Source organism: Alosa sapidissima, chromosome 8 (genome assembly GCF_018492685.1).
Source record: "Alosa sapidissima isolate fAloSap1 chromosome 8, fAloSap1.pri, whole genome shotgun sequence".
Classification (NCBI taxonomy): Eukaryota; Metazoa; Chordata; class Actinopteri; order Clupeiformes; family Clupeidae; genus Alosa; species Alosa sapidissima.
Genome location: NC_055964.1, coordinates 19,491,280 through 19,505,943, shown reverse-complemented (window position 1 = coordinate 19,505,943; position 14,664 = coordinate 19,491,280). Strand labels below are relative to the sequence as shown.

The following is a 14,664-nucleotide window of genomic DNA, read 5'->3' as shown; positions in this document are numbered from 1 at the left end:
TCCCCCTCGCCTCTCCACCGTCTCCACCGTTACAATCCAGCCCCCGATTCTTACCCTGCCCCCCTCCCAGAATTCACGGCTGTGTAGGTGAAAGGTCATGGTAAAGTAGCATTCCACAGAGTCTGAGACACAGTGTGCAGTGCAGTGAAAAGAGGAGAAGGGAAAAGGGTTTAGTGTCCCTAATCCCGCCAGAGATTCGGGGGGATTTGCAAGGACAGAGTGAACCATTCCCTTGCAAAAAAACCTCCCTGGGTAACGGTCCATCTTGTGCTCCCACAAGGCAGGAGCAGTGGGAGCCTGGCCAGAGGCACAGCTGTTTGCTGCCCCGACCGCACTGTATGGGACTATTTACTGTACCTCAGCTACATCAAACCTCCCGTGACCCTCAATCTCCACATGTTAGACTGTAGTCCCCCACTCAGGGGTGGGTGGGGGACTTGGACTTACTCTCACTTGGACTTACTTACAAAATAATAACATCATCCAAGAGTAGAATGCATGAAGAAACTTCTGTTAATTTTGTATAACGCAAAGGATTGCAAGCATTCACACAAAGCAACCAACAAGTAGCCTACTTAGAGACCGGAGCGTCTTCAATGCAGAGTGTGATTATTGTGAAAATGGGGCCTTCAGGCCTTACAACCCTTATTTGGAGAGGACAGGCAGTGAAAATAAAGAGCTCTTTCATGGCACTGTGAGAGCTTTGGGGGTGTAGCACTGGTCCACTGGTGCCTCTTTTATCCTTACAATTAGAATGTCACTGAATACTCTGCAAAGTTACCCTGAGTATCAGCCCAACACAATGTTCTACACAAACACAGCCCCCACCCGCTTTCTCCATCCCAGTTTCAATTTAGGGCCGTTTTCCCTTCCAGGCCTCTGGACTAAAATGACTCATTCCTTAAGAATGTACAACTTGGATGTATTGTGTGCAATGGTGCGGTCCGATTAAAGATAATGTTAACTGTAGGAACACTTGTGTCACTGATTTTTCAAGAATACTCATAAATTAAAAGTCCAGCAGTCTGTTCACCGCAAATAACGCGGCAATTATTTACCCTAAAAAAATCGTATGCTTTTCTCTCCGACTGAGGTTGCTTAGATATTAATTCTGGGGAACGAATGCCCGAGATGATCGTCTTGGTCTTGAGCAGAACAAAATGTCAAGAGATTATAAACAAAGAATAAAGTTCCCGCTGGGCACTGGCTCTGCTTCTATTTAAACCCGGCTACCTCGTTTGACCTACACTTTTCATTTCAGTAACAGAACTCCAAACAGGTCGTCCCAGAACTGGACTCGCTGTCGTGCGATCCTTTGTGTCCGCCACAATTAATTACTGGCTTTTCAATGGGCATTCAGGGAGAAGAAGCTTTAGTGGAAAGGTATCTGGGGCCACTGACATCTCGGCGGCAGTGACAGGACCATCTCCGGCAGACAGCTGATGGCGCAGATCACATTTCACTGACAAACTCAATTGCGCTTGAAGTGAGATCTAGTGAAAGTCAATATGCCACATGGCCCCCGTGGCACCACCATCGACCTGGTGAGACCAGATATCCAGCCGAAACCATGGCCACTCATTTATTCATTATATTTCCAATGTGTCCCACGGATTGTTGGGTGCCTTCGTTACAAACAAAACAAGCGAACAGAACTCACCAGCCCGGCCAAGCTCCCAGTTGGCTGGCAACGAGAGGTGTGTCTAGTACCAACAACAACATTAGCACAAAACAACATTCATCCTGGAAATAAGGGTCCAAGGCAAAAAGGTGAAAATAATAAAAAAAGAACATGTCATACATACCTTAACTCAACACATACCTTTACTATACAACTAAATAACTACATTTCGGGGGAAAACACAAGCCATTTTGTGTTGTTTGTTACGAGAGCCAATTAGATGAGAGATGAGGTTTCAGTGACATGAATAGAGCTAACCACCAGGGACGTTACAAACTCTCTCCAATCGCTGGCCTCCCTGCCCGCACCAACCCTGAACCCCCTCTGAGGGGAGAGTGTGGTTACTAATAGCCCAAACCCTCCAGGCACCACCGCAGGCAGGAAGAACAGTTACACAACCTGCCGAGGTTAGCGGTTTACTAGGGAATCAATTAAAGGGACTGCAGCAGCAACAACGAGAGAGAAAAACACCATCATCTACTCCAAGCCGGGGAGAAAGTAGACAATGTCTCAATAGAGATTGTCTGGTGCACTCTGCACAGCCCCTTCCTAATGGTCCACTCGGTTTTCTCAGCTTAATGTGAGGAAATCCTATTTATAAAGATACCACAACTTTCTTTTAGCGCAAAGTGTGATGTACAGTACACCAACATGCAGGGTTTGCCAACTTGATTACTAGCATAATGATATAATATATACCTTCTGCTTTGGATGAAACTGGTTGGCACATAGCAATAGTTTTAAAACATGGCAGCCCTCAGACACTTCACGGTTGCTATGAAGCCATCTTGTGTTACTCCTGCCCCTACAAACTGTAAGTTAGATGGTGATTACCATGGTAGCTACCATGACAGCTTGCCATTAGCAACTGAAGGTCACATTTGTGATAGGACCTGGGATGCCGGGGGTGGTTTTGTTTTTCATATTCTATCTTGAGGTCGAACGTGCTGAGCCAAGAGGTATGTACACAGTTGTAGCTCAGCTGTAAGCTCTGGTGACAGAGCAGGGATGGGAATGCTTCGGACATCTGAGGCAGGAATTCCTCGGTGAACTGTCACCAAGCGGCCACCATTCCACAGGAGCGCCGCTCGCTTCTTTTTGATGACATGTCACATGATCTTTCACAGTACCCTCGAAGAAATGTTGGCGGCTGACCAACACTGGCTACTCTGGTAGCTTTTACACTCCATTTGGCTGTCATGGGTGGGATTTTTTCACCTCTCTCTCTCTCACTCTCTCTCTCTCTTGCTTCCCTGGCTTTGAGCGGATTCTAATCCCACTATTCCCAACTCCAGTGTAATAGCCGCTCCACGCGCCACTCAGCCAAAGGTCCCCGGAGCAAAGTCCAATTTGGAAAGGCTGATAAGCTGTCTGACATTGAGAGATTACAGGGTTCAAGACGGGATCTGGACAGATGAGGAGGGACTTAAGTTGCCAGGGACACAAAGGAGCAGGCAGGACATTTATGTTACAGGGCGGCTCTCAGGGTCTGAAGTGCACTATTGACCACAGGCTCACTGCCTCTGCCGATCTCACCCAGGATTTAAGCAGTGCAGCGCTATAGACCCTTTCAACAAGGTAAACAAAAACAATGCTTGAACGTTCTATTTGGGCCCCAATCTACTTCCTCTGCATTAAGATAACATATGGAATGTTAAAAAGGAAGTCTTGTGGGGCCAACTATGATGCTGATAATGGAACTCTCTTGAAAGGGTCCATAAAAGCAAGACAGGGAAGTGCCCAGTTCTGGCTCCTATTAATTAAAAGATAAATTCAAGAGGTCATTTTATATTTTTCTCTGACGACCACTCTAAATACTGTCATATATCAGGGATTGGGAACACTTACCCAGGACAGGCAGCTTTCCCGTGTCTGTGGTTTTCCAATGGAAGCATGGAACATGATCACATGCAAATACCACATCCCCCTAGTTCTCTGGACATCTCTCATGGGACAGCCACAACTACCGTTTCCCATCAAGGGTCATGATGAAGCCTCACCACTCTGACCTTTCCATATTACCACCATATGAAGAGCAGTAACGAGGCACAAAGAAATCTGTCCTCTTTCTCAGCAACGTGGGCAGGTTACCATTCACACAGCCATCATATGAAGAATGGCCACTGAACTTAACAACCTGGTTCTGTGACCAATAAAAGATAAGAGCTTGATTTATGGGGTGCAGGAAAAATGACTAGAACATTCTGGAAAACCATGGTTCTTGAGGTTTTGAAAATCTCTAGCTGCATTGTCCTGGGTCCAATATGAGAATTCAACTGGGCATCTTTTGCGTTAATAAAAAAAACAAAAACATAGATGAAGCAAAATGCTGTGAATAAACTGGCTCTAGGATCTCTTTGAGCGATACTGCACACTGACTGTAAATAGAATCATGTCTAACATTCTTGCATTAGTAGCAGTGACACAGCTCAATGTTGTTATCATGATGGCTAAAATATTTTCCCATGTATTAATATGGGATTGTAAATACACTAATAGATATGACTGCATGACATTGGTTCCTGCCACACGGCAAACGATACTTCATTCACTAATGAGAATATATAAACAGCCGTGAGCTAAAAACAACAGCAAACCTCCTCCAAAGAGATCTCATCAGGGGAGGGGATTCCAGTTGTCTAAACTCTGACCCTGTCTTGCACCCCCACACACACACATGGACAGACACACCCACTCACACAGACACACAACCCCCATAGTGCAGTTCTTACCAGCAGCATTGTAGTTCACAGAGGGTCAAAACATGGATCCGCAATTAACTCATGACAGAAAAGAGGCTGTGAGCAGAAGATACAAATAGCATTCCGGTAGCCAAACACCTTTTGGTGATGTTTAACTCCTACTTCAAGCCCTCTGGCAATGTGTCCTACTTGTATATTGACATAAACATAGAAGACAAGAGAGATATCTGGGATGGAAAAATGACTGTTTTCACCTTAAACTCCCGGGTGGGTTACATGAATCGAATAAAACAGAGAGATCAAATGAACTGGGTAATTGGGGGCTAGTGGCAGCCATCACCTTGTGAAGTGTGGTGCCTCTCCCTCGGTGAGAATCAGAGGCAGTGGCACTTTGCCTGGCCTACCGGGGGGGTTGGTGGCTGGGATACATGGAGACGGACACAGAGGGACAGCTGGTGTTTCGGTGGTACTAAATCACAGACGTAACCTCTACACACATACCCCCAACTCTCTGAAATCCCTTGTGCACCCCCCCCCCCCCCCACACACACACACACTACACACACACCCACATACACACACCTCCCAGAAAGAGAAAACACACACACACACACACACCCCTTCCAGCTCAGTGGCTCACAAAACAAAGGCAGTCACAGCTTGTAGCCGGCCAGACCAAACGTAGATGGCTTCATTTGACCAGACCAAATGTAGATGGCTTCATTTGGGACCCTGCACATGCTGGAAAAAATGCTGATCTGGGTAGGGAAAAAAGGGGCTCCACTTTGGGGAGGGACCTCAATTAATGGATATTCCATATTCTCTGAAAAAAGTTATCTACGGAGCACACTCCGCACTCCACTTACAAATCCATGCCTGTGAATTTACAGCAAGCCCTTCCTGTTCCTAGAATTTAACATTGTCTGAGAAAAAAAAAATTAATGTTGGCAGGATTTGGTGTAGCCCAATATTGACATAGCTGTGCTTTGTAAATGACCTCAACAGACACCTCAGTATTCCATCCTCAGGCCCAAGAGCCGGGCAGTAGGGTTACTCTCTTTGACCCCTTCAACCCTCCAGAGTTTCCTACCGGTCACCCAACCGCCGTCCTCAGCTGACAAATAGCCCGTTATAAATATTCCTAGCGAAGAGGTTGCGGAAGTCACCTATCATCTTGGCAACCATGTCAGGGTTAATTTTCTGGTGAATACACTATACATGCTCCTGAGGGATTACGCCCGGACATTAAAGATGGCTTCCAGGGGCCCCCCGATATGAAAGACGGGTTGTGGGAGTGACAGATAACTGTCGGCCCGATGCCGTTAGGACATCAAAAGTCCAACCTGGGGGGATGGGGTGAGGTGGGTGGGCGTGGGATTGGACACACTTCAAGGCCGCCTCTCACCCCCCAGGCCCTTATCACCCTGCGCAGGTCCTTAAATGGATTTACGCCGAGATCTGGCACCTCCACCGCATTAGATAGATGAACATGTTCGAGAAATAAACAATCCCAGACAGCCGTCAGCGGCAGACGCTCAATATAAAGGAGAAAAATATAGCATGCCTATTAGACACCTTACAATGCTCAATGGAGAGGGGCCGTCTCTGCATTTCTCTGGCATTAATTACTGCCACTGATGGCTTCATTGAGCCGCCAAAAGAGAGAGAAAAAAACAGCAGGAGAAAAAAAGGAGAAAGAACAGCACACATTTTTAAAATAAATATATATAATGTGCAGATGTCATTAGAGTCAGTTTGGACTGTAGGAACATTTGTTGGAGTGGTTGAAATGACAAGCAGCCTTTTGGGGTGGCTGGTTGGGGAGGATTGACTAGAATGAGGGGTAGAAAATGAGCACAGAGGGGAAGAACCCCCTGAGGGACGAGAGTCACTCAAACATATGAATTCTCAGGAGACAGACAGACAGAGAGCGAGCGAGAGAGAGTGAGTGAGTGAGTGAGAGAGAGAGAGAGAGAGAGAGAGAGTAAGAGTCAGTGCAAGAGAGAGAGAGTCAGTTCAGAACAGTGTGTGGGTGATCACCACAGCAGGCTTAACCTTGGGTTCAGCACGAAACAACACACACATGCTTGTCCCTTTGAAAACCCCTCCCCCCCAGCCAGCCCTGTGGTAAACAGTCCACGTCTAGTTACTCACTCACACCAATCAGGCCATTATACACAGTGGTCTGGTTCTCCTCAGTGTTGTTGACTCATCAACATAACACACAAAGAAAAAAACCCATTGCTAGTTGAAAAAGTATCTGGAGCACGTACAAATGAAACTCAATGTAACTAATGCAATGTGTAATCCAAACTGCTACACCTGCATTCGACTTCCTTTTCATTCAATATGTGCTGGCAAAGGCAGAGAACTACTCCAGGCTTGAGTTGGACTGAAACCAAATCAATATGCACCCTGGCATGAGCATGAATTCTTCAAAAGAATAAATTCAAACGTGAAATTGAGAAGTGGTAGCTGCCTATAAAGAAAATAACATGGCAAAAAAAAAATCCACTGCGCACATGTCCGTATAATTTTGCCCTGTTTGAAATTCAAATACACCGTGCGCTGGCAGAGGGCACCCTGAAAGAGACGACAGTAACGTTTCCGATGAATCAATCAGAAAAGGAATCACAGGTGCAGTACTTCAATAAGCCCATTTCAAGCCTTGCACCTTGTAAGCATGTTACCCACCACACATAAAAATCAAACTGATTTGTAACCTGAAATGTATTTTTTTTTTTGAGATAGGAAATGGCAGGTTTTCAGCAAATATTGCACTCGTAGACAAAGGCTCACCGGTGAAGTCAAGTCCTTTTCTTAATTACCTGCTATTGTATCATCCATCCCTTGCCCATCCCCCAGCACAGCGGGGTCCCGTTTTAAACAGGCTCCCCATATGCCGAGCCTCACTTGTTGGCCTTTCCTCTCTGCCACCATCTGGCATATTAGTTCAGCCAAAATGAAAAAAGAGAGACCCAGACACAATGAGACATGGAGGTAGCCCATCTGCTCCATGCCAGACTCCCCGATCATTACGGCACAAAAGCAGCATTTAACCCAAACACAAGTCTCTCATTTATTTAACCTGTTCCTCTCCAGTGACTTCAGCCCAGGAGCTGCAACTAAACCACCTACACCATCACCACCACCTCCACCACCGCTGGCCAGGGAAAAAATGATAGGCCTGTTAGGTGACGGCAGAGGCAAGAGATGGAAATAGATCCTGTGTGTGTGTGTGTGTGTGTGTGTGTTGGATGCCTCAGGAGTACTGAGCCAGAGCTGGCAAGCCCATCCCTTGACAAATCTGCACCAGTGAGCATGTGTGTAGTGTGTAGTGTGTGTGTGTGTGTGTGTGTGTGTGTGTGTGTGTGTGTGTGTGTGTGTGTGTGTGCATGTGTATACATGTGTATGTGTGTACTGTATGTGTATGTGTAGGTGTGCGCTCCAGTGGAGCTGACTGGCATTGGGGGCGCCTTCGTCAAACACTGGCGCATCAGGGCCAGGGATCTTTGACATCAGCTGTTCAAAGTGCAGCTTCACGTATTGATTCGCCTCTCCATCTACCTCAGTCATCACAATGCACTTATACCTATGCGTGTCACTGGGGGAATAGCACTCTGTATGCTAAGGACCTGCGTTTCCTCTTCTCACAAGCTGGCATCAAATTTTAATGAATACACGGATGAGACTCAATGATGAAGGCTAAAATTCAGCAATTCACCAAATTATGATAATCCTCCTGCAGATCTTTGCTTAATAATACAAAATTGATAATTATTCTTGGAAGACAGGCAAAAAAACATGCTCGGAGCTATCCATTGTCTAGGCTGTTGAATACAAATGTCATGGAAATGAAAAAAGAAAAAAAACAGCGTGCCCCAAGCTGTGCATTATTTAAACCACAGGAATACAGATCCAATCTCTGAGTTCTCTTGCAACAGAAAAGAGAGAGAGAGGGAGAGAGAGAGAGAGAGAAAAAAGGAATAATTTGCCAGCATCTATTTCAGACCACAGCTACGGGGCACGACTGTGTCGACAACATTTCCACCACATCACATTCATCGACTTATTCCCCCAAGGACTGCTAACCGCAAACTAATTTGCAGCGTGAGTGTAACTACTGACAAGAGCGGTGAGGACATTTGTAAGTGATGTAAAGAGATCAAGCTAATACATCGGAGTGCCTCATGCCGTTTTTTTTTTTTTTTTAAGTGCCTTGGCTAAGATGTGATTTCATTACTTGGGAGAAGGAGGAGGTGGAGGAGGAGGTGGAGGAGGGAGAAAAAGGGGGCTGTTACCACAAATGGGGAGCCCAGACACCAGCTGTCACAGTCCGGCCAGTTGATGTAAGCCCTTTTCTCGGCGAGCCCTGACCGGTTTCAATTACAGGCCGACCTCTGACCCCGCCCATCTAGTAACTGAGTGCACAGGAGAGGTGGCGGGCTTCGCCACTAAGCCCCTCTGACTGAGGCGGAATGAGCCTCACTTCCATCTAATCTACTGAGCTGTGTCGCCTCTCTCTCTCTCTCTTTTTCTCTCTCTCCCCCTCTCTCTCTCTTTGGTGAAGCTAATGAGCAATTGCTATTGTACATGCTGTGATGTGAAAGCATCAACATTTCACATTACAGTGTGCTTAACTGTGTTACACATGTGCTGCTGTGTGTATGTGCATCTGTGTCTGTATCTGTGTGTGTGTATGTGTGTGTGTGTGTGTGTGGTGAGAGAGAGAGGAGAATTAAAGAGGGAAAAGGAGTGTGTGTGTGTGTGTGTGTGTGTGTGTGTGTGTGTGTGTGTGTGTGTGTGTGTGTGTGTGTGAAATCAGGAGGGGGCTTGACATTTCTCCAGTCTTGGGGGTGGCTGCTGCTGTTGGGCGCAGATAGGGCCACCCCTCTGCCGGGCTGCTGGGAGGCCACCTCCTCTCTCTCTGCTAATGCCCTTTCTGACCTTCTGTCTTTGGGGCAATTTGGAGATGCCAAAAAGAGACAGCTGCACTTCAGACTTCCCGCCTTTCTCCCTCTCTGTCCCTTGTTCCCTCCCACTGTCTTTTCTTTCTCTCTCTCGCTCTCTCTCTCTCTCTCTCTCTCTCTCTCTCTCTCTCTCTCTTCACTCCCTACCCCCATTCCTCATGCAGAAGATTACTCCAAGCCAGTCCACTGCATAAGGCATGACATGAAAATGATTTCTACAGAAGGAAATACGAGGATCTCTGACTTTTATTTACATTTTGTCTTGTCGCACACTCTTAAAACACCTCAATTTAAAACACAGTTTATTACTAAACTAATGTTATATTTACATTCATTGATTTAGCAGACACTCTTTTCCAAAGTGACATATAATAAGTTGCAAATACTACAGGCTTACCTTAATTAATAGTTTAACAGTCTGTGTAGACAAGTAGTGGGCTAGGCTCTAGATTAACTATAATTTCGAAATGTATCCTTGCCATCAACACTTGGGAACAACAATGTACTCTGTTGGAGCAAAATTACAAACATGAACTCATCTCATAAGATATGTCCTTTGATGGGTCCATGTTATATGGTGATTTGTATTCCAAGGAGACAAACAACAAAATTCCTGAATGTTACAAGGGTGAAATGAATCAATTTAAGCTCTTTTGCTCTTGCTAAAAGATGCTGAGACTGGCAGCTTCCCTCCGATTCAGTAAGCAAGCATACTCTCCCTAATTATGTTAAATTATAGGGTCAGGCTGTGGTATCAAAAGCTTTTCCTTTCATTCTCTCCCAAAAGCTTCTATACTTTTTCTTGCCATCTCCTTTTTGCCAGAACATAAAATGAGAAATGCACAACATCTCTGTTTTGGAAAAATACATTAAGAGTATGCTGACTTCTTTATACTCTAAATATGCTCCCTAAAGTGAGCTTTAGTGAACAAATTGAAACAGGGTGAATGCAATTAGTTTTTTTTTTTTATATATATGTCTCATGGGAAAGACACGATCTGTATGTTCCAGAACGAATTATGGTAAACCAACTATGCTAGAGCTGAACCTTAAATAAGGCATGAATGTATTGGCCAACCAACACACAGAGGAAAGATCAGATGATGCCACAGCACATTAAAAAAATGTTTGAAAGCAACATTTTCTTTTTTTGCCTTGAGAGACAGATCCAGCTTAATGCCTCTCTGATTTCTCATTTATATCTGTGCTTTTTAATCATGCTTACAGTAGAAAAAAAACATTCACCAAGATAATTACACTGAAAGTCAAAAAGCTGCCATCTCGAGGAAACCAAGGATTCAGTGAGCGCGTGCCTATTCATTTATGGTGCTGAGTGCCACAGAAGGTTAATGGCAGAAAAAGACTGCTTCACACAACCCGCTGCACAGAATGGCGGGAACAGCTGGAGCAAAAACAGCCATCGCCCAGAATTTCTATCAGCTTGGCACCACTCCAAATCAAATTTAGACTTTTTTTCCCCTTCTTCACAAGAAAAAAAAAACACTTTAGTCATGATGAAGCCTTAGAAACAATGGGGGGAGATACAGATCAGGAAAACTGCATAGGGAATAAGGAATGTTTCTTTTCTTCGCTCGTATGTAATTGTTTATCAAACACAAAAAGGCCACATATCTATAGACTGAATCTGTCTACACTGTAGATTAGCTATCTCGCCCTATCCATTTTTTCAATTAGTGTCAGCACTCCCAAGCCCTGTCTGGTGTATTTCTAGCAAGCTGTCAGAGAGAGCAAAACTCAAATGCCATCTGACCACCAACTGCATATTTCATGGGCTGAGTGAAGGATTTATTGACAAGAACACTGTAACGCTACTCTACATCTTCATCTACATCTCCAAGCTAGTCAAGATGGATCGTCTTGTGCGGTTGACAGCTGAATCGCTTTGATGCCCATTGCGGCTTGTCAAGTGTTTCTCAATGAGTAAATGGAAAAGTCCTTACCTTCTTTTTTGGGGGTACTTTGTCTTCCTCCTTGGCTGCCTTGCTGCTCTTTCCGTGCTTGGCTGTCTTGTGTTCCCCTGGCTGCTTGATGGTGATGCGGATCTCCGGCGGGCAGATATAGTTCTCCAGGTTCTTGGGGGGCTTCTTGGCGCGCTTGGTGGTCTGGATCTTCAGCTTGAGGCTGCCCTCGGAGAAGCTGGCCTCTTTGATGGAGAACTCCTGCTCCTCCATGCCGTCTGGCTGTGTCCACTTCTCACTGTCGGCGTTCGAGCTGGCGTCCACGTCCCGGCCCAACCCCAGATCCTCGTCCTCCTCGTGCTCTGCTGCCCCTCGCTCCCCGGGCAGCAGGAGCCCCTTCGCCTGGCTGGGAAGCAGGCTGCTGCCGCCGGTGAGCTCTGCCAGGGTCGCCCGGTTGATGGTGCTCCCGGACGGGAAGAACTCGGCCTCACTGCCCGCTTTTGGTCGGGATGCCCGGGACAGTTCCCTCTGCTCCATTGCTGACCCCCAACGTGTGTTTTTGGGAATCGGACACCAGGAGCGAACTCAGGAAAACAGGTGCCCCACCTGCTTACTCTGGCTACCCTCTCCGATAGTGGCGATGGCGGAGTCCGTTGGGTGTTATTGCTCTCTGAATCTGATGAATCTCACAAGGATACAGATTTTCCAAGATGAAACTGCATAGGGGAGAGAAAAACACAAACAAAACACAAATAAGAACCTCCCCGCTGTCATGTCAGAATGGGCAGAGAAGTCTACACTGCACACAGTCAAATTCCCATGGCATCCAAAACCAAAGAGCCTCACTGAGAAAAATAAATGGCTTAGCAATTAGTACAGCACACAATAACAGTGAACATCAGTTATTCTGCGCCCCTCAGACACGTAATCCTTGTTTTTTTATTCTTCTTTGGGCACAATTCTTTTCATTACAGTGGGACATTTATTACACTGCCATGCTTGAAGTTTAAAGCTTAAAATCACTGGCAGACAAAAACAGACTGCCATGCATGTCTTTTTATGCACTATCTGGATGCTCTCAATTGAAGTATTAAAGCCCACCACAGGCTGCCACATCACAGTCCTCCTACCACACACTACGTGGACTCCCAATTCCTCGTTAATTCAGACTCTAATGGTGAGAGGAGTAATCACGCTCATGGTGCGAACATGTGAAAACAAGCGGCCCCTGTCAGAGCCGACTCTTCCCAGACAGCATGCAGACCTGCAACCTGGTCTGCTGCTACTCTTGTGGAAAAGCCCAATTACACTGGATGGCAACACTTCCAGAGTGAACTGTTCTGCATCAAGAGACAGGACTGAGCACTATGGGGTTTCTCTCTCTCTCTCTCCCTCTGCCAGCCTCTCTCTCTCCCTTTCTTTTTCCAGAGACCAGAGAGAGGGAAATCTGCAGCCCTCAATGAAAATGTACAGTCTCCATTTTTTACACTTTAAGGTCATCGAACCCTGGTTGTACACACTCCGTGTTACGATGAAATGTTGTGATAGTGTGCGTCAAAGAGAGTGTAGCGCACATGCATGAACAGGCCTCTAACCGAGTGGTAGATGATGGGGGAGATAGTTAAAGCCCGTGCATGCTTGTTGTTGCTTGTTGGCCACTGACTTCAAATCTCACATGGACACCATCTGAGTATTCAGCTGAAAACTGACGAGTCAATTTTTTAAACCTCGGCTGGGCCAATCTGCGGTGAATTTTATGTGGTACATTGTGTGCTGAGGGCTTTTGCGCATTAGTTCATATGGTTTTGATAAAGAATGCCAGAGGGTTTGTCTAAATAAAGCTTAGTGGAGATCTGGAAATCGAGAGGCGGACTTGGGTCCGCAAGTATTACTATTTTCTTCTAGTGCGCTCTGTTCTAGATACGTATGACTAAATCCAACACCAATATTTTCGCAGCAGTGTACCTTACAACTAACACAGACACGTTCCAATGTGAACTACCATTCAAATGTGTCAAAGATCAGGCCAAAGGACAAGGGGAATTTGAAAAGGGAGGATGTGGTACAGCTTCATTAGTGTTCAGGATGTCATTGGGTATAATCATCTAATAAGCAAACATCCTCACTTTCACCACTCCGAGAGAGACCAGTTCAGTAAAACTACCGAGAATTCTTCCCAGCTGGTGATTTGAAACGTCCATTAGCAGGGATTCAAGCTTGAAAAAATCCTTTAAAGTCCTGCAATTCCTCAGTGATCTCATCACAGACCACTGATATTTCACCGTTAAATAGGCCTAATGCATCACAACAAAAATAAACATCATTCCACAACACTTTAGGGAATGCTCTGCAGACCTCCTCATCTATGCCAAACACTTCAACACTGAGTCTTTTGCTACCTACTCATAAAATGATCACTTAACAAGTTCATTGCTGGCACGCATGCAGAGGGACATTCTCAGTGTCTGGTACATGACATTATCAGCACAGTAAACGGTGATAAGATAACAAAATGGATTGATTAAAAAGGTCTGTCCAACATGAAGCGAGGTATTTCCTTTGATCGCCAGCACAGTAAAACCAGCCATAAATAATGAATGCCATCGCAGTCTTTCACAGCGCAAACCTGGATTCAGGCTGGGCATTTTTAAGAAGACGTGTCTATCTCTACCGAGACACCCTATCAAATCTAATGCTCCTTTAGAATTCTCTTTTATGCCCATAACAACTTTGCAATAATAATAAGCAGGACCCTTGAGAGGTTAAAAACACACACATACACACACACAACTCCAGGAAAAAGAAAACAGTTGGGAAGAATGTCCAGGGGCCTCCATGAGTTGCAACAGTTTCCTTTCATGAAAGGGGAACCTCCTTACTGGCTGGCGGGTGCCAGCCATGTTATGTCAGCATTGATGTGTATTGACTGAGAGCTCCCAGAGACGACTCCCCTCCCTGGTGTCGCTCAATCAGTCAGCCTGCTTACTGTAAATGGTATTGCTGTTGCTGGCATGTGGTTAGATCCCCTCTTGGTGTCTCTCTCTTTCTTTCTTTCTTTCTTTCTGTTTCAGAGGCAATTGGCAACTGTAGAACTATCGCCAGCCAGCCTCTTAAATGTGGTTTTCACCTACGTAGAGTATCGTCTTTTTTGGGGTGGTAAACAAAGGCATTTGGGTGCCTTGGCTGGCAGCAAACACTTTATCTGGGGCAAGAGCATCACACACACAGCACGTGCAAAAGGATTTTGTGCTGTCATGGAGCCCTTTTAAGGCCATGAAGCGAGAGGCCTCAGGTCGACTCACAAATAGCTCAGCCAAACAGTCACACATTCACCGGCTGCCAGCAGACACCGAGAGATTTAGGAGAGCAACACCACCCAGCATATCACAGCA

The 14,664-nt window shown here is 45.7% G+C and overlaps 1 protein-coding gene across 2 annotated transcripts in view; it reads right to left on the bottom strand.

Moving 5' to 3' along the window:
- Positions 1–14,664, bottom strand: part of setbp1 (SET binding protein 1) — a 50,196-nt gene that overhangs the window by 25,852 nt on the left and 9,680 nt on the right. For both annotated transcript variants that reach the window (XM_042101233.1, XM_042101232.1), the window contains exon 2: positions 11,315–11,988. In XM_042101233.1, coding sequence (XP_041957167.1) covers positions 11,315–11,809 — 495 coding nt within the window. In that variant the 5' untranslated portion in view covers positions 11,810–11,988. The remainder of the gene's footprint in view (positions 1–11,314; positions 11,989–14,664) is intronic.